The sequence below is a fragment of the Aythya fuligula genome, chromosome 5, assembly GCF_009819795.1.
Source record: "Aythya fuligula isolate bAytFul2 chromosome 5, bAytFul2.pri, whole genome shotgun sequence".
Classification (NCBI taxonomy): domain Eukaryota; kingdom Metazoa; phylum Chordata; class Aves; order Anseriformes; family Anatidae; genus Aythya; species Aythya fuligula.
Window position 1 is genome coordinate 27,678,355 of NC_045563.1, and position 20,304 is coordinate 27,698,658.

At 39.1% G+C, this 20,304-nt stretch overlaps 1 protein-coding gene across 13 annotated transcripts in view; it reads left to right on the forward strand.

Annotated features, from left to right (window-relative positions):
* NRXN3 (neurexin 3) overlaps positions 1-20,304 on the forward strand; it is a 978,580-nt gene that overhangs the window by 432,544 nt on the left and 525,732 nt on the right. For all 13 annotated transcript variants that reach the window (XM_032188606.1, XM_032188602.1, XM_032188603.1 and 10 more), the window contains one exon: positions 13,074-13,193. In XM_032188606.1, the coding sequence (XP_032044497.1) occupies positions 13,074-13,193 (120 nt within the window). The remainder of the gene's footprint in view (positions 1-13,073; positions 13,194-20,304) is intronic.

The following is a 20,304-nucleotide window of genomic DNA, read 5'->3' on the forward strand; positions in this document are numbered from 1 at the left end:
AAAAATGCCAGGAATGTGAATTTCCCTTCTCTTCTAAGGCACGTGAAACAAGATGCAAAGTTGGAGGCAGCTAGAAATATAAAAAGTGGATGGGAAGGTCAGTGATAGCCTTCATTCTGCTTTGCTTGAACTTTTCTTGCAAAGCAATGCCCATACTATTTCCTTGACAGGTCCATGCTCAGTGCCAATGAAATGTTGAAGAGGAAGGCGTTCTTTTTGCCAGCATATTTAGGATTATAAAAAATAGGTCACCAGAAAGCTGTTTCAATTGAGTTCTGAATCACAGCAATCCCCATGGCTTCATTTCACCTCTTGACTACTGCCTGCCACTGACTGTTCTAACAGTTGCCCCTGAAAAGTATATCTATCTCCCCTTCCCCTAAAGAAGGAAAAACTCGTTAAGCATACTGGATCCTTATTTAAGTCTCATTATTTCATTTCTGTCTGAAGTGATCTTGGGTGTAGTCTTAATATCCTGAAGTGCTGAAGTCCTGAGCAGCTCCTGCTGTCTCATGATTAACCGTGTTTGGAATAAGCAGCAGCAGGCCTTTTGGGGTCAATAGTTATGCTGTGTTAATTGTAGGGCATGTCATGACTTCATCAGGAAAGGCAGCGGGAGAAAACATGCATGAGGAGTACTGCATGCTTAAAGGAATGTCTTTCCATCCTCACATATGAATCTTGTCTTCCAGACATGGTATGAGAAAGATTTCTGCTAATGCTTGTCTTTGTTGCAGCTTTGCTTTCAGAAGCAGAGCAGATTGCAAGGTGGCAGCCATCTTCTCTGAAGCTGTCAGTTTGATCTCAGGGCAGAATTAAATGATGTGGAGAGGAAAGAAACCTAGGGAATACTAGGATGTGAGATGTAGGTCAGGAGAAAAGCACTGTCTGCCCAAGACCAGTACTCCTCTACAAATGGGTGATGACATAGTTGTATCCTGTTTGCATTTGTTATCTCTATATTCATGTATTTGTGTACCCAATTCCAATTAAATTTCCCAAATTTTTGCAGAAAAATAATGTGGTTTATTGTCTTGGTTCTACCACCATCCCCATTACATGCTTTTGAGCAGGCCATTGAACTTTCTTGGCTACATTATTCTTATGTGCTGGAGGATAATTCAGCCTTGCTGTGCGCCAAAGCACAAGCCTACCACGTTCTGCAGTTTGCTCTGTTCCAGTGATAGACTCTTATTTGAACAGGAGCAGGAAGCACTTTCAAGATAAATTACATTTATGTGAGAGTTATTTCTTTAGGATCTAGAGAATCCGAGTGCATTGTCAGGCAATGTATAGGAGTCATTAACTGAAATGCAGGCATCCTGGAGACTAAAAGTGTCTGGTATTTAATAGTGTATAGTAGTGCTTAACAAACAAACAAAGCGGTTCAGACCTAAAGAAAATAATTACTTTCTATCTGTCACCTACCAGTTATATTCTTGCAATTTCAATAAGAAGTTATCTATGATGGAATTTGATTATGGCAACTCAACTGAGTGACCTCTTTATCCTGTCCATGAAGGACAACATGATAGCTGCCACACTGTCTGTGTGGTGTGTTTTTTGTTATTTTATTTGTTGACATGCCATATAGGGCCACCTTTTTTTGTCAAAAAATGGATTTCATGAGTTTCATGAATGGATTACCTGAGGAGGTAAGGGGGAAAAAAAAAATCCCGAGGTGTTTGAAATGTCAAATGAGCCCATGGAGGTAAAGCCTATCCTACCCCACCCTTTTGTCTTTCGGTCATCTTCAATTTTGTTTTTACAGCTCTTTTGCAATTGCTTCATTTCTGATTTTTGATTCCTGATTGCTCATGAACAACAGACAGCTCTTCATTGTTCTTGGGAAGGTCTGGTCAGGTCTGTGATAGCAACTTGTGTTTCTCTGGAACCTATTCAGCAAAGCCAGAAAACCTTCTTGCTGTCTGTTGTGTAAAATGTTCTGTGTTGACATTTGACCACCACATTTATTTATTTATTTTACATGGAGTATCTTTAGCTCTTACGCTATTTGCAGCTTTAACCACCATCTTTTGTGTAAGATGGTCCTTTCCCCTGCCACCACCCAAAAAAAAAAAAAAAAAAAAATTGTGGGGAGAGCCTGACAGAAAAGGTAGGGAAGTTAAGACTGAAATAATCCTGGCTTCAGTGTTTATTCTAGGACAGCAAATGAGCAATTCAGGCTACAGAGCACTCTGAAGGGATCAAGTCAATTCTCAGAAAGGACAAAGAAGTAGTCTGACTTCATGATGGTGAACCGTTTCTACTAGAAAATGCAGGCACGTACTTCACCTTCTTTGGGCACTGCTCTCCCCACCCATGAAACAGAGGTGATATCTGTATGTTATGAAAGTATGAAATTCAACAGCGCCTTGCAGAGCACATTTAAGCTGTGAGTGGAATCTCCTAGACATGAGTTAAACATTAGAACTTGAGGACAAATCCTTTGTCACTGCTTGGTTCTCTTTCTCTCAATCTCTAGCTCTGCAGCCTATAGGTTGTGGCTGGCAATATTTATACAGCTGTTGAGTTTGAGTAATACAAGCTATTTCCATTTCTGTCCAACAAACATGACGGATGATGCTAGAGAGCTTGAGACAAGATTTCTGCACTGTGTGGAGTGTTGCTGAAAGTTGGAAGATGGAAGAAGTTGTTCCAAGTGACCTTCTTTCCTTCCAAGAAAGTAGACCGATTGAAATTTCAGATCATCTCCTCATTGATTCTAGATTCCTAAAATCAGTTTCTTTTGCTAAGCATCTCATTCCTACTCTTCCTATTAAATGAATGGATGAATTTGAATTTATTCCATCTACAAAAGTCAAGAGTTAGTGACTTACTGCTTTTTCCTCACTGATCCTGAAAGAAGCTATGTAGACATCTTGAAAACGCCATAAAAGGTTGAATGTGGTTAAATATTAGTAAGTACTTAACGCAATTGGGGTTTTCTCCTCTTTACTAATTTCCCACTTGTTCATTTATGTTTCCTTTCTTTTATTTAGACAGCCTTGTGCAGCTTACTACAGGCACTAGAGCTATCTGAAATTCAGGTGCACCTTTTAAATACTCTCATTTCCACCTTTCTCCCCACAAAAAGTCAAACACACTTAACAGCACTGATTAAAGAAAATGTTTGTTGTTGTTCTTCTTGTGCTTTAGAGATGTGGCTTCTTCCTCTCCTTGCCTTTCCTCAACTGTTCTGATAACATCTCACAAAGGAGAATGATTATTACTTAACTAAGTGGTGACTTTGTTCCAGATGTTTGGGGACTTTTTTTTTCAAAATTTAATCTTCTTCCAGGTCCTGCATTAAAATCATAATCCTGTGCTACTTTCCATGAAATATTATAGTTAACCTTTGGAATTCACTAGTGCGTGAGAAGCATCAATGACACAGGCTGGATAATCTGAAACACAGTTTGCATACCAAGCAGTGTGTGGAAAAAAAATCTAATCTCACGCTTAAAATCTCACAGCAGGATAGTGTCAAAAAGGATTTCACCCTTCATCTACTCATTAGTGAAACTTCCAATGTGGTGATACTTCACTTTTTCTCTGTAGAATCAGAGTCTCTCCATTGAGGAGAGAAGCATTAATTTACTCCATGATAGTTTGACAGCTCTCCTGTTCTTTATGATTTTGTATTCCATTGTCACAGTGTTACTTGAATTATGGAAGAAATGTAAGCTATGTTCTTGCTCAGCTACGAAGAAGACAAGGAACCGAGCAGTCGGGAAAAGTGTTTATATACAAATTACTTTCTTAGAACACATGTCAAGGAAGATGCGTGGAGAAATGGGATAAATTGTCTTCTCCCACATTTTGTTTCCCCCTTCCCCTTTTTGTTGTTTGGTTGTTTGTTTTTGCATTTTACTTAAACAACTTCGGATTTTATGGCTCTGTGTAGTGGAGTAGCTCCAGAGGTGGGAAGAAAAATCTGTCTGGCTCAGGAGGGAAGGTAATTGCCATCTTGAGTCATTCACGGGCTGTGAAACAATAGCAAAGGTTCAAAATGTGAAACTTCATAGGAAGCACAGGAATGCCAGTACTGGTTTATTGGGTTGTAAATGTAAAGTAAGAAAATAAGAGAATGGGAGAGCTACCAATCTCTCTTCAGTATCAGCAATTAATATTAGAACTTTATAAGAACAGAACATTGCAAAGGTGAGTATGCACTTCTTAAATATCCATCTTTTGATCAATGAGGTCAGTGATTTGGTGTTTTGTTGTTCCCATTGTGCTGTATAATAGAAATGTGTAATCTTCATTGGCAAGGGATTTGGGAGCTCTTGCCTGTACTCCCATCCTTGTCCTATGTTTTTTCCATGCTGAAAAAGAAAACTTAGAATCAAGGTATAGACACCAAAAATCTATGTGGCTTCACTGTAAAATGGACTATCTGATTACAAAAACAAACAAACAAAACTGTGCCAAATGGAAGACCGTTAGTGGTATTGTTTTGTTTTGCTTTGCTTTTTTATATTTTTTAATTTTCACCAAGTTCACTTTGGTCTTCAGTCAGTGAGACCTTTTAGGATTTTCTTTTTGCATTGTGGATTATGATTTGAATGCAAATAACAAGATCATTCCCACCTAAGTGAAAGAATGAGCTTGTACTGCTGTTATTTCTGTTGATTGCTCTGATGAGATTGCCAAAGATTACATGGGTCTGAAGCCTGAGGAGCTATCTCTTTGCCTGCTGATGCAGGCTTTCTTAAGAGTGTGTTGAAATTCATGAGCAGATATCAGGTCGTGAGGGGGAATTATTTTTTTACTGTCACTTTCCATCCAGTGTCAAGTTCAGTTCTGGGAATGAACAGAGGTTATCTTCTTCCAGAATTGTCAGTCCCCTATGGTTTTCTGGCAGTAAATCCACTGTGGACAAAGATTCAAGGCAATCTGTGCTCTTGTGAAAGGAGATTTCTGTTGAGTTCCAGAGTCTGCACGTAGAAACAAAATAAAAATATTCCTGACTAATCATTTGAAAGTCAAATAGATTTTTGACTTAAATGGATTCTAAGTATTTCTTAAATGAGACAAAATCGCTCTCAAATTATCAGTAAATGCTGAGGGATTGGCATTAAGAATGTGGTATTTTTCTCTTCCTACTCTGTAAATTGTAACCCTATGTGTGTGAATGAAGTACGTTTCCTCTCTCTCGTATGGTTTTGTTATTGATAAGTTTTATTTTGTTACAGTGGTGATGGTTTAAGGTAGCCATGTCCCCATGTGTCCTTGTTCCCTGTGTTGTCCTTCATGCATGTGTTTATTATGCACATTGGCTGTGATGGTTATACTAACTGCTTTTTATTTATTTAAAGTGTTGTGACCCTGGTTTATCTGCCTTTATACTAACCTGTTGTTTATTGTTTTTGCTTTTTCTTTCTTTTTTTCTTTTTGTTTGTTTTTGTTTTTTTTTTTTTTGTTTTGCTAACAAAGTTGAGTTGACCAAAGCTGACCTGCAAGGTAGAGAAGGTTCTTCTTCCCATTACTGTTTTGGACTGAAAGATGCCTTTATGTAACATTTGGTGCCTTTTTACTGGATGCAGTCACACCTCTGGGATTGAGGAGAAAGACAAAACCCAGTCCTTCTGGAGGGAAAGTCTGGGTTGAGGAAGGACATGGCGAACCATGAAGGTGTTTTTGTTGACCTGAGAGGTTTGACTGTATCAATCTGTGGACATCTGTAAGAGCACAGGTTGATTTCCTGAAATGGTTAATGATCTCTCAAGCAAATAGCAGTTGTGTGTAGAGATATGGAAAACCCTCAGAGCTTTACAAGGCAGAAAAGTCAACTTGGATTCTTCAGTATCAATACTGAGGAGTGAGACTGGATGATGAAAACTAGTTTTTATAACTTAGGCTTTGAAAAAAAAAAAACAAAACACCAACAAAACAGAAGTGTCTTTCTGGAATTTCAATTAAATTAAAAAAAAATAAATAACTACACAGTGCCTTAGTAGTTCGGCATTTTACAAGCCAAAATTGATCCAATTTGAGTAGTGGCTGAAGTGATCATGCCTGATTATCAGGTACTTTTATAGATGCTATTTTTTATACCTCTTGTAGGTCTTTTTCAGAAATTTCTACTGGATCACCTCTGATTTTTATAAAGCAGGCAGGGCTCTTTCGTGATGTTGATCCATACATGAAATTCTTATTGACATCTTTTTTATTACTATTACCTGCTAAGTAAAGAGGGAGCAATCAGCGATGTTGGAGGCTGCTGAAAGGCTGAAGACTATGCGGGTGGTGTTAAAATATCGAAACCATGCAAGTGAATATCTTTAAAGAGACTGAGAATAGCTTCAGTAGCAAAGGGAGGAAAAATTGATGAAACCAGGAAAATGACTCAAAGAGGAGAGGCCAGATAGTTATTGAGAACATACCACTTGAATTACAGAGAAGTGGTGGGTTAAACAGTGCTAACGGAAAATCAGTTTAATGAAAGCTAGGTCTTAGGAGACACATTATGAAGAAAAACTTAATAGTGTAATTACATACAAATGGTGTGTATCCCCATGAAGTAAGTAAGGAAATCTGCTTATTAGAAATTAATAGATCTTCGATCCTACCATTATTAGAGAGAGATTTTCCATGGTGTTGAGAAGTCTATCCCTTTAAACTTGGTAGTGAAAGTACATTTCCCAACATCTGAAGAGACTGCAGCATACAAAATAAATTAATTTATTCCTGAATGTTGTGGAAGCTTAAGAAAATGTTCCTCTTTTTCAGGGGAAAAGGAGTAAACCCTCTTATACATAACAGGAAGACAGAAGCACTTCACGCTTGTCTCTCTGTTCAATAGTCCTGAAGCCACAAATCATATCTCTTATGATGTCAGCTTAATCGCCTTGAAATTTTGTGTCTAAGCCATGGGTTTAGTCTCAGGTTTTGCTGTGGTAGAAAATACAGTATTCTTGTTTCAGTCTGAGATAGAAACGAGACTTCCCAATGGTTTACATATCACTGGAATTAAGGTTGTTTTTTTTTTTTTTTTTTTTTTTTTGAATTTAATTTCATGAACTCCTTTTTCGGTTCAGCAGCTGTGATGTTGCTGTCCTTATCTAGTGCACCAGGTGTGATTTTTCCATTTAAACTATTCCTGTTCCATATTCTAGGGATTGGCAGGTAGCAATTACCTTTGTGTCAGAATGTAATCAGCATTTTTTGGTGTAGTTGGCATTCTATGGTTTAACAGAAAAGGGGAAAAAAAATTGGAGGAATCAAAGGAAATATTAATAGGTAACTGCTTTGTCAGTGTAGCAGGTGTTAATAGGCAGAAGCATATTAGGAGGTATCCTCTTACCCAACAGACAACAATTTTGACAGCCTATCAGTCTTCAGAACGGACGGCCAGGAGTTCCTGTTCAATTTTTGATGTCCAGTGAGATGGATGCAGCATGAAGAAGAGGTGGTGTGGCCAAACAGATTTTTTTGCTGTTTTCATTTTCCAGGAGTCCTCAGAAGCTAAAGGCTTTTCGCAGGTGTTGAGATTCATTCCTGCTCAAGTTCATATTGGTATAGAACCTTACAAGAATATTTACAGTTCAGATGGAGACACCTGACCATATGTACACCTAAGGAGAAATGTTTCTCTTGAGTATGTTATGTGGATTATTGGCTTTTCAGGAAACCAACCTTTGCTAAATAGTCTTGCTGTTTCAGAACATGAAACCTACCAGACCACGAGGGCTGGTAGCACAGCTTTCCCACTGCTGTGATTTGCAGTAGGGAAGGGTGTTTTTCCAATTGACTGTATTTTTCTTGTTCACATACAGCACTTTCAGTCTTTCCTTTTGTCCTTTTATTTTCTGTTTGATTGTTGTTTACTTCCTTTGCTTCATTTGCATCTCCTCGTCCCCCACCATATCTCAGATCCAGGCATACTCCCTTTTATGCAGTTGAATTTATTTATTTTTTTTTTCCTTCCTTCAACTGCATGTGTATGAGAGTTTTTCTCAAGATCTAGGTTGCTTAGAGAGGGAGAGAGGCAGGGTGACAAAGAGGGAGGGAGATAAGCAGATAACAGATTTCATCTTGTAGACCCATCCTCTGTGGATTACCATTTTTGCTGCTGATTCCCTTCTCCTGTCACCATGGGGTAAATGTGCTTTGCATGGGATACTTACACATTCATTATCTTAACTAAGTCCTTGTTCCTGAAATTTTTAGATCAGTTGTGTATTTGGAACAGGAGGACCTGACATTGTAACTGATGTCAAATGAATGGAGAAGTCAGGTTTGACTGAGGCACTGGGATGAATAGCTGTATTTTCAGACTGCAGAATGCTGGCTCTTAAGTTATTTCTGACAATGGGTAACTTTAAATATGGATCCTGCCAGATGCCTAACCTTATTTAGGTGATGAAAGGGATGACGAGTTCTTAACAAAATCAGGAACTCAGAGAGCTCAAGGAGCTGGCTTTGCCACCCTTGAAAATCTCTTGGATTTTTTTGGTTCTAGTGTGCTAAATTAAAGTCGCTTTATGATATTCCTGCTTTCCACCACCCATGATTCAAAATACAGGATTTGACTTTTAAAGTCTTTCGCTGAGCCTTGATTCACAACGCCCCCATGGCTATCTAGCTGTTAAAGCATATGAGGTATGGTCCATCCAATGACGTTCCATGGGGTTCAGTCTTAATTTTGCACACTTTTTACTCAGAAAAATCTTTATATATACTTATAAATTGGAAATCTTACCTGTATTCATTTTATTCCCTACTTAACCTGCACTAGGAATGAGTCCTAGAGCAGAATGGGATTCTGCCTAGTGCTTCTGGTTTCTGAGCTGTGATGCCTCTCAGAGCTGTACTGGGCCTGTATACTGAATTCAGAAAAACAGAACATCACCAATTCTGAAAGAAGGGTGCTGACAGAAGTAGTCTGTAAATTTATCATAGGTATAAATTGCCCATCATAATACCTGACTGGCAGTGGTCAAGGTTTATCTTCTTTATGGCATTGGCAAGTTAGGAACCATAAGACAAGCACTTTATTCTACAAAGACAGTAAAGATGTCTTGCATGTGTCGCTTGATCTTTTCCGAACCTCTTTGATGCAGGGAAGAAAGATGGGAGCAGTAGCCCACTTAGGGAGACGGAGAGTGAAAATGGGCCCTTTGCACCAAAGGACCTTGCCTGTTGTAGCTCCTTCTTACTGAGAAAATAACACCGATGCAAATGGGTCCTTTCAAAAGGAATGATTTTTCAATGTATGAAGAAGGTGTTATGTACAAGTCCTAGAATTATTTTCTTTAGCTTAAAGCTTACGGCTAGTTATGATCAAAGCATGAAGCATTTGTGTTATAATCCTGCAGCTGTGCTATAAAGGAAACTGAATTCCTCATGTAACTCAGAAGAATGATAAATACAATGCTGTATCTCATGTTTCTCAAGTTCCTTTCACTGCAAAGTGCTTTCACATAACACAGCAGGAATGACTTCTCTTGCTGAACAAGAGAGCCCTCCTGTTAGATGAGACGTGGCAGTTTTAGCAATGCACAGCAGTAGAATTCAAATTTTTCAGTTTCAGGGCAGAGAAATCCACCATACAGCTGAAACCTCAAGGAAGAATTAGAGAGACAAAGTAACTTTTCCAAACGTATTATGTAGCAGACATTGGGCTACTGTACTCTTCTAGTGTGTTTTTCTTCAAATGTTTAGTGATAAAAACTCATAAACCATATATCTAGCTAGGTAATCTGGAAGAGAAGTTGAATAGTGGACTTATTCCCAAGAAAGTCTCAGATCTTGCCAGTTGTGAGATCGTGAGCTATTTCGGCAAGAGTTAGAGATGCAGAAATAAAGAGTAAATGATGTGGTTGTGGAATTCTCCTTTGCCATCCCATATTCCTAGCGAGTCTCCTCCACTGGTAGGCTTAGTCTGGACAGGAGGTGACAGAGCAAGTCTCACCTCTGCTAGCAGGGTTGCTTTCCTGTACTGGGAAGTTTTCCACTTCTGTTCTTTATCTGCTGCCTGCTCATGTCACATGCCCAGCAGAAAGTACGGTAAGAAGCTGTGTCAGGCCCAGCTGCAAACAGATAACAAAAAACAAGGCCTTTGAACAAAAATGCACACAAGGGAAATAGCAAGTGTTGTCAGGATATTGCAAATTCAAAGAGAACATTAAAGTCAGAATGGATATTTTTTTAATTAACTGTATATAGTGACTTACCAGATGTATCTCAGACTTCCTGAAAGCTTGATCTGAAACTTTGCTTTAAAAATAATTCTGGTATGTTGTAAGTGTTGCCAAAGGACTGACATTAAAAATAGACCTGAAGCCTGATGGCATTGGTATTTTAGAACCATTTCTACTGCTCTTTGTATAACTTCATATTATAACTTCGGTTATAATATGAAGTTATACAAGTTATAACTTTGTATAACCTTTCCTAGTGCCTTAGCACTAAGGGGCATGTGCATGGTAACACAGTCTTTGTTTTATAAGCCTTCCTGTGCTTCTGTCACTTTGCTCCCTAATCTAAAATCCTAATCCCCTGTGACATCCCTGTTAGTTGCTCTGAACAGAATTCTGTTGCTACAGATGGAGGATTATGACACCAGGCAAGGACTGTAAGCAGCGGGAATAGATGAACTCTTGGAGACAAAGATGCTTTTACCATGCAAATGGCCCATAGTACTCAGGAGCGAGGCAAAGCGTAATACCCAGAATCGATGCTGTGCCGTCACAACTGACTCTAAAGACAGCTGATCAGGCTTCAAGCTTCTTTTTATTGTCAGCATTTCAGAATTTCTTGTCAGATGGTGCTTAGGGGTGATGCTTTTTTCTCTTGCTGCTTTAAAAATACTGTTACCATCTTCACAGTTGCTTGTAAAATGCAATTCAGAAACCATGATACTGGGCATAATTCAAATGCTTTGGCTCTCTGACTTGTCACCACTGAGAACACCTCAAGCCCCAGTTACTAGGCCTCACGCAAGCTTATTTCTAGAGTTAAATTCTAATACTTTCTCCTGTAAGTATCCTGGACAAAGGCTATCCCCAACACAGTAATGCCCGTTTTCTAGTCCAGTTGCTGATTAACGAAAGTGTTCTCAGAAAAGTGCAGGTAGAGCAGGAACACTGTCACTGAAATTGCTGTGCTGCTTTGCTTCTTCAGCCATGCTTCTCCTTGGATAACTTGGAAGTCTTAGGCAAGATGACAACTAGTATTCTATTCCAGACTAGTATTCAATGTAATTCCTCCTTTTCTGGGGCCAGAGTAAGTCTGAAGTGTCAGACCTCAGCCTGATGCCTGCCTGTTGTCTCTGGTTATATCCATGTCTTTTTGTAAGTGGAAAGGCAAGGGAGAAGTGTGTCTGTGCACACACCTAGCAGCTACACCCTGTGGTCTGTCAGTGCTGCTATAAAACTAGAGGTGATCTGTTAATTTCACACTGTGCCAGTGAGACCACTAGGATTCGTACAGCTGAAGATGAGGAAGGGGAAGAGAGGAGGGGAAAAGTGTTGAAAAATGCTGCTCAGCTTTCTTTCACTGTGAAAAAACACGCTGTTTTGATATGGTGGCTGCTGCATCTTTTCAATAGGTGAATTTTCTTTCAGGGATTTTGTTGTCTGCTCTTCTTGTCTGCACTTAGGCTTCTCCTTAGAAGGGTTTTGTTTATTTATTTTTTAAATAGTGTACAGATTATAGAAGAAACTCAGGTTTTTGTTGATGTCTTTGAGTTGTTGGGAGGATTACAGGATGATGTGCAGCTTCCAGTTAAATGCAAGATCTGCAAATGCTTGTAAATAAGGAAGGGCCTAGATGGATAATCTGAATATCAGAGATCCTATACAACTATGGGATCCAGTGTAGGTCTTGGTAGATGGAGGTGGGTTAAAATATTTGAAAAGAGTATCTGTACTTTATTGCTTCCCATCTCATTTGTAAAGTACAGGTGGTACTTCTGATGTAATGAAGAGATAAGGGTGATGTGTGGGATGAGCCTAATGGAACTGCTGTTGCTAACAGACTAATGAATGTTGCTGAAATGGGTAGCATGACTGGTTGCTTTATCCTTATGCTGTTGTCCTTAAGGTTAGACTGAAAATGTTTGAGATTGATCTAAGGCAGCCTAGCCTGTTACCTTCTACTCTTGTTATCTTGCACATTTTTTTTTTCTTTTCCACTAAGTGCAGGATACAGAATAGCAGATATGGCATCTGTAGTTGTAAGTTTCATTTGAAGTACTGCACAATAGGAACAGGATACCTGTCTGGATTACTGAAGATAAAATACTTTTTAGCAAGTAATGTCCAGACTTACCTTGTTTGTAATATATGGCTTGAAGCTTCAGTTCTGCTCTCAGTTGATTCAGAATCCAGCTACTTCCTTGTGGATGACATAGTAACTATTGTTCGGAGTTCCTCTGTGAAGATCCCTCTTTTGCCTGTTCTTTGGGTTGTGTCTTTGCAAGGTTATCTGGGAATGATAGCAACAGTTAGCTCCAAATAAGACACAACGAAAGGCTGTTCTGTTTGTAATGGCTGCTTCCTCCAAAAGCTGTGGAAACCTGTTCAGAGTAGAAAGTAAAGCCTCGTGGAGTAGTCATGTGTTTTTTTGTTGTTGTTTGGTTTTGCACTTCAATGATGTGTTTCCAGAAGAACCTATGTAATGGTTCTGTAGGTAGGATGAAATATTGTTCATGGGCTTGTTTTCTAGGCTGCAGCCCTAAAACAAAGGGGATCAAACTTCAGGGGAAGCACATGGAACTGGCAGTGTATCAGTTTCCCTTGCATCACACCGTATTTTATCATAAACTTCTGTGAATGAGTGCTGAACGTATAAGTTGAGCCTGCTTAAGAGGGAATATCTTGTTGTTTGCTCTTCTTCCTTCCTGTCTGTCACAGTTTGCTGTTTTGTTGTGGAGTGTACAATTGTCTATGTGCTGTTTTACTCAAGTTTGTTGCACGTTCAAGAATGGAAAAGTGGTTAGTGCTTTTTCTGTTCTGCATGAGAATGTTGATAGTAATGGTAATGATGACTTGGAATTGTTGTGGGCGTCACTAAGATAATTTTTTCAGCTTTGTTTCATTCTTTTCTTGCCATCCCTTCTCCAGGACCAAGCACTACCTGCCAGGAAGATTCCTGTGCAAATCAGGGCATCTGTAATCAGCAGTGGGAAGGTTTCACCTGTGATTGCTCCATGACTTCATATTCGGGAAGCCAGTGCAATGACCGTAAGTAGCCTTTTCCACTGGATTAGAGAGGGCTATGAGTTCTGAAAGAGCACGGAGAAAACACAGTTTTACTTGGTGGAAATGCAAAGCTTTCCAATGGTAAAGCCAAGCTTTGTTTCTTGGAAAGGTTATTTCTCTCATTGTTAAAATGAAAATATGGAAGTCTATACTTGGTACGTAGATATTCAGGGGACAGAGATGTTGCTGTTTTTTTTTTAAAGCTAACTCAACGAGATCAGGGATGAAAATTGATGTTAATTGAATTCCTTGTTTAGTGAAAACAGGAATGAATTGCGTGTACTGTGTGTACCATTTACATAGGTACAAACTAGCTATATCTTGTATACTGAGTTATGCTTCAATGTTTTCATTCAAACTTTGGTGGCAGAAATGTGAAATCCATATAAAACTGATGAGCATTGTTCTAGAGAAAATGGGGACTGGTTGGTAGAATTTTCAGTTAAAACTGAATGGAGAATTAAACAGCACCAGTGTTGTGTTCCCTGGTATGTTGATTTGCTTGTCAAATATTATATGAATATTATGTTATTTGCCAATGAATATTAAGATCTTTGATAAAAAAAAAAATTGAACAAAACCCAAGAGTCATTCTTTTGGGGAGAGAGATGAGCCTTCAGATGTTCCCTCTGCTCATCCTCATAAGGCTTTTGCTCCTGTCATCAGGGAGCAAATCACTTCAGCTCTGCTGTCTCCTGACTTCTGTTATTTAAGCAGATGGCTAGTTCCCATTTCTCTTCCCACTCCAAGGAATTGAACAAAGAAGCATATATTATAAACATTGTAGTAAGTATAGGAGTAGTTTTCAATGATTTGGTTTATTGTGTGCTGAAATTTTAAGGTTGGAAGATTCTTACAGTCCACTCTGCCTGCATCCCACAAGCCTGCTGCTTCTCCTTAAGGGTCTTTGTGGGAGACTTTGTTAGTGGTACAGCAAGGTGTGTTGTATTAGTGCCATGGTACTGTCGTACCTACACCTCTTCCCATAGAAGTTTGAGATGTGGCTGAATTGATGGCAAACGTGACAAACTACTTAACAAGTGGTGACAGTTGGTTCCTGCCAAGGGCCCCAAAGCCTGCTTTTCTGTGAGTCATTCACTAAGAGCAGTGATACCTGAACTGCTCCCCACTTTCTCCCAGTGTAGTTGTCTCAGATATTGCAAAGGCCAACCTCTATTCTGCAGCACTGGCCGTACTGCAGGTATGAAGGGTACTATGGGCACAGATTTAGAGGCTTCAGTGCCAGATCTGGTTTTGAGTTGATTTGGAATCCAAAATGACTCCACTGGGACTAGAAGAAACATTTTATATCAGGGCAACCAGATGTGGCTCTGATTTTCTGCTTTGTTTTATTTTTTTAAAACAAGAGGTATGTAAGAAGGGGAAATTGGAAGCTGTATTGGACACCCGATTCCCCATTCCCACACTCCTCTTGTTCAGTCATTCAGCTTAGTCTGAATTATAAAAACATCTGTGTAAAAGAAATGCTGCTTTGGAGCCTGTTGGGTTGTATTTGAGTACATGCTATGGAAATCTCCGAAGAGGTTATTGATACTGTCATCAGTTGTTTCTAATATGCTGGGCTTCGCAGCTCCAGAAAGTCACAGTGCCCTTGATATACTGTTGCTAATGACTTAGAGCAGGCTCTGTAGAGTCAAAAAGCCAGGTTTCTGTGTCTGTAATTGGGGATTCCTTGCTGCTTTTTAGAGCTAGTGGCTGGAAACTGTGCAGAGCAGAAACAATGGCTTGATTTGAGTGGGGGTAACTAAGATGAGGTAGTACCCAGCTTTCCAGTGTCAGGCGTGGCTTGTGATTTAAAAATGCTCACAGGAGGTTGTGGGTTTGAAAATGGTCCAGAAAGGTAAGTCATGTGGATTCCTGGAACACAACAGGACTTCAACTGAGATCTTCAAAACGTGCGTATAACCTCTTCGTGTATGTTTTTGTAGTCTTTACCTTGTATCAGGAGGGGGGATTTCTGCTCCTGGTTGCCTCATTATTTTATGAAGTGTCTGTGGAGAGGGAGAAGTCTTGATTCCTGTTCCTATCTATTAGATATTGTTGTTAGCATACCCCCCAAGTCTAAGGGAAATGCAAGCACTTGTATGTTAGTTAATTTACATATTCTTTAGACTGGATTTATAGTAAGTGATGGCAGGGACAGATAACTTCTGTGTAACTTGAAGCCATGCTATACCTTGCTATTATTTAGAAATGCATCAGACTATTTGGTAGAATGTTTTTTTGTTTGTTTTCTTGTTGTTTGGTGTTTGTTGTCTTGGTGTTTTTTGGTTAATTGTGTTTTCTGTTCTTTTAAAAAAAAAAAAAAAAAAGGAGTCTATTAATTTGGTGGATGGCAATTCCTTTTTTTTAATAAACAAATTATTTCCACTAATATATATCAGGTAACTGAAGTCAATAGAACAGGTCTAGATTTACACAATGAAAATGGTGGCAAAAGAAAAACTATGCGTAAATATATTTCTCTCTTCATTTCTGTTAGCTCATGGATCCGCACCAGGAAATTAGCATTGTCACATGTTTGCAGAATATTTTAGAGGCTCTGAGATGGATAAATTACATAGGTGGTATTCTTTTAAAATATTCTTCATGACCTCTTCAGATCATCTCCAATTATCAACTGTAAGTTATTTGCTACCCTAAGCTTTGCAAAGTCGCTCAATGTTATCAATAGGCAAGGAAGCTTAGTTGAGACACTTTGCTTTTTAATTCTTGTTCCAGGACTGGGCCACTAAGATTCCCGGTTTAGATGTACCTGGCTTGGGACTGCTGTTTCTGAGTGGTGAAGGAGAAGCACAGATAAACTAGGGTGGTGGAGATACAGGGTGTACATCTATAGATGCCCATACACATTTAGATGTCCCTTAAACTGTAGGAATCCAGAGTCCTCAGAATAAGAAATTAATAGAAGCTGTGAGCATAAATATACTCTTTTTAATGTGTTTCGAGTTAGGTAATTTTTTGCACCTATGTTTAAAACAAAACTCAGTTTGAGAAGGTCAAAAAAGTGAATTTGAACATCTGCCCTGTGTCCTGGCTAGTACTTGCACCTATAAAAAAAGATATAAATGGAAGAAATGGCACTATTTGGGAAATGCTAGCTCCATTCTCCTTGCCATTTAAGATGTGTTCTTCCTTTTTTTTTGAAGCAATTCCTCATTTCTCCTTGCCATATAAGATGTGTTCTTCCCTTTTTTTCTTGAAACAGTTCCTCAATTCTTACTCTTTACAGATGTTTTAAGCAGTCTAGCAACACATTCAATAAATCTGGGCTTTCAACCTATTCTCATGATTTGTTTGTTACTCAAAGAAGCAGGAAATCACCATTATTACACTGCAGTTGGTACTTATGGATATTGAACAACTTTTATGTTCCAGAGCATTGTGTGTTGTATGAACTGTTCAAATGTGCAACTTCAAGCAGATAAGGTACCAGAGTTGGAAGTTAACCTGCAATATTAATGAAATGCATTGCATCTGAAGGGAACTCCATCCTGCCTAACTAATTTAATTGAAGTGGGTTAATAGCATGATCTCCAATGAAAACATGGTAGTTATAGACTCTTACCTGAGATATGGCATGTGCTTAACTCTTGGCCTAGAAACAGCTTTAGAGATTCCTTACTTTATTCTTGTTCTCATTTGTCTGGACAAACAATGACATTTTTTTCCTTGCACAGAGAGAATGCATAGAAAACTAAAAACCCTTCAGCGGTCTAGCTACTGGGAATGGTATATGTATGTAAAACTAGATAATAGAAAATACTGCTTGTTACTCAGTGCCTCATGCAGATGGGTAACACCAAGGGTCAAGCTTTGCAGGAGAAATTGCCAGACTAACATGAGTATGTATTAGTGGAGGCTGTCTGTAAAAGATCAATAGCCTGCAGCAGTGACAAGCGCAAGGAGTGTATAAAGCGCTTTTACAAACAGCTTTTTTTATATCATTGTTGAAACAGTTTTTAAGTCCATCTGCTGGCTCTTGATTTGGCTTTTTGGGGGGTATTTTTTCATTTATTTATAAACTCTGGGTGTTAATATATACCTGGTTTAAAAACAAGTTTTCGATTTGTTTGGTAAAAAGCAAAGGCAGCCGAAGTTTATCATCTTGTATATATATCTTCATGTGCTTCCAGTCTGCATGCATTTCAAAGAGCCTGTTGATAAACAGAGCAATCTTCTAACCTTTTAATGGGATTGTTTTCCTAAGAAGTGCTTGTTTTGTTTATTTTTTTTTTGTCTGAGGGAGAGGCAATATTCAGGGCTGTTGTTCTTTTTGCATAAGTTATATTTCTCTTCAAATAATCCTTTCCATGTGATGCATAAGCTATCTACTTCTACTGTCTGTTGGTGAATCACATTTGAAGGAGGTAAGGATCAGAGGAAAAGGAAGTCATGGTGACTTTGCTCTTTTATTCATTGACTTAGCACTGTCGTAGCAAGAGCTTTTGTGAGCTTAAGTTCTGTAATCATAGTGAGTGAGGCTTAGTATCCAAAATCTTTTCTTCCCTTGATTTTTAAAGGAAGGATATGAAAATTAATAAATGAAATCTAAGAGCAATATTTGAGATGAAAGCATACAGCATTTTGGATTGAATGAGGGAGACTGAAAGTGGCCTCACTGCCACGTGTGTGTTCTGGGTGAGGTGCCAGGGATGCTAGAGCACACCCTTCCCTCTTCCATTACTGTCCTTCCCTTCACCCCCATGTAAGTGAATAAATGAGCAAGTGGGTTGATGCTTGTGGAGCATATTCTGTAGGTGAGGTTCCAAAGAGGCAGTGGCAGAACCAGCTTTCTTCATCCCTGTTTAAATAGCATGGCAGATAGTCATGAGAGGAGACTGTTAACATGGAGAATGGCTGAAGTAGTAACCATGACTTCATGGTGATAGCTTTATTCTGATGTGTTTGCGAGCCATTCATGCTCCCCTCTTGTGTTGCCTGTGCCACAAAGTGGTTATGGTTATCTCTAGGGAGGAATTCTAACCCCCAGTTGGGAGATGGTCCCTCTTGTCAATAATTTTTTGTTTGCCACCATCTGGGACAATTTTTGTCCATGTCAGCATACTCAGCTTGATTTACTTGCAAAAGCCATTTTCATTGTTCATGTTTAATTACCACACGTTCATTTGTAATGTGCCCAGCTTATCACTGAGTGAGTCAGAGAGCAAGAGGTTGCTAGTGTGTAGAAAATAAATCTGTATAGACTTCTTTAGTCATGCATGGCTAAATCAGTCAACTGTTTAAATATCAGCACACTTAGGGATTTGCCTTTGATACTACAGAGACATCCACCCTACGTGAAGCAAGAGTCACCTCTGATTTATCTTGAGTGAATCATACTTCGTTACAGCAGGTCAGGCACCCTGCCTACTTCTTCCCTCCTTGTGCTTTGCCCTCGCTTACTCAGTGCTCTTTTATGTACCCTCTACTATAACTAGTATTTTCTGCCTGGAGGCTCATTTGCAGTTCCTACCCGAAGCCTTTGGCATCTTCTGTCCCTGTCTCTGTATGACCTTATCCTTACCTCTGTATATCCTTATCCTCTAATAAAGAGGAGGGAAATGCAACTTTGGAGTTTAATATATGATGTAAATTGTGCTATTGTGATTTGGATTGTGAACTCTGCTTTTACCCTTCTTACTACTGTTTATTTTCATTTGCACTGCCACTCCAAGTAACTGTGAAGTCTTCAGGGCAGAGATGTGTCTCTGCTTCTTACTGAAGCACAGTGGACTTTTCTGTTGCTTGGTAATAATCCACTATGTAATTAAGATTTGGGTGGTTTAAGAATGCCTGATGCTTTTCTGTGTACTTAAAGGCATTTTCCTGCCTTTGAGTAATAGCTGTAAAGCATCAGATCAGGCTGCAGATCACGAGCTTGCCCCGTGTGCCCTTTGGGAGTCATGAAAGAAGGGTAGTGTTAACTTCAGGGAGGAACCTGGGTGTGCCTCTTCTGGGTGAGAGAAGGGGAATTTGAGTGACAGGTGCTTTTTGGAATTGCTTCTTCTGCACCTTTCAACATCTCCTCAAGGTGCCCTGACAGCAGTGTTTCTTTTTTTATTTTTTTTCAAATGTGAAAGCTAGCCAACTTTATCCTTTTGTGATCCCCAAAATGCTGTGAGGTCTCCAGTGAGCAATTTAATTACAATTGCTTCAACAGCTTGGCAGAAGGAGCATTTAGGATGAGAGCTGCAATCAGTCATTGATATCTGTGCACACCTGGCTGCTGTCAGCACATAAGCAATGGCCCAGCCATGCTGCAAACTTCAACAGGACAGGAGGGAGACTTTTTACAGGTGGCAGTGTTAACAGCTTCAGTATCAACCCCTGAGCAGTTCAAGCAGTTTCTTAATTCGCTTCTAACATTGCTCAGCAGCTATGCCATTTTCATAGGTATGTCACAGAAGAATCTTGCCATAATTTAGCTCCTCTTTGGTCATGTCTCTCATTGGTAACTTTTTTTTTTTTAACATAATACTTGGTGGTCCTGGCACTAATTACCACTTTTTGTGTTACAAGTAACTGAGTGAGTGATACTTGGTATTTTGGCCCATGAAAGAGCTGGTCTCAGAAACTGTTTCTTCGATAATGGCAGGTGCAGGGTATGATCTCTGAGAAAGCCCTGATGTAAGCTGACAGTGGTAACAGAAATGGTACAACAAAATAGGAGGCTGACTGTTCTGTCAGCCCACCCCAACCTACGTTTGCTGATGATAATCTCGAAGCACATATTTCTGCTGAATGTAAGTTACTAAGTGAAGTGTTCTGAACTATTGAATATAACAAGGATTTGATGAATTTTAAATGTAGCTTTTTCCTTTTAATATCATATGTCCGTATTTGCTTTAAGAAGCAGTAAAGGTAAAAACTCGAGGAAAACACCAGAATAGGCTTCAACCATCAACTTCACTTTTCAAAGACTCTCATCTTAAATCAGCTCTTTCACAGAAGATGCTACAGTACTGAATTTGGAAGCTGATGGCAAATGTAATGTTGGCTTTTGCAGGCAAAAGCAACCATTATTTTAAGTGTATTCTTTTCCATATAACACTGTGAAACTTCTACTCAA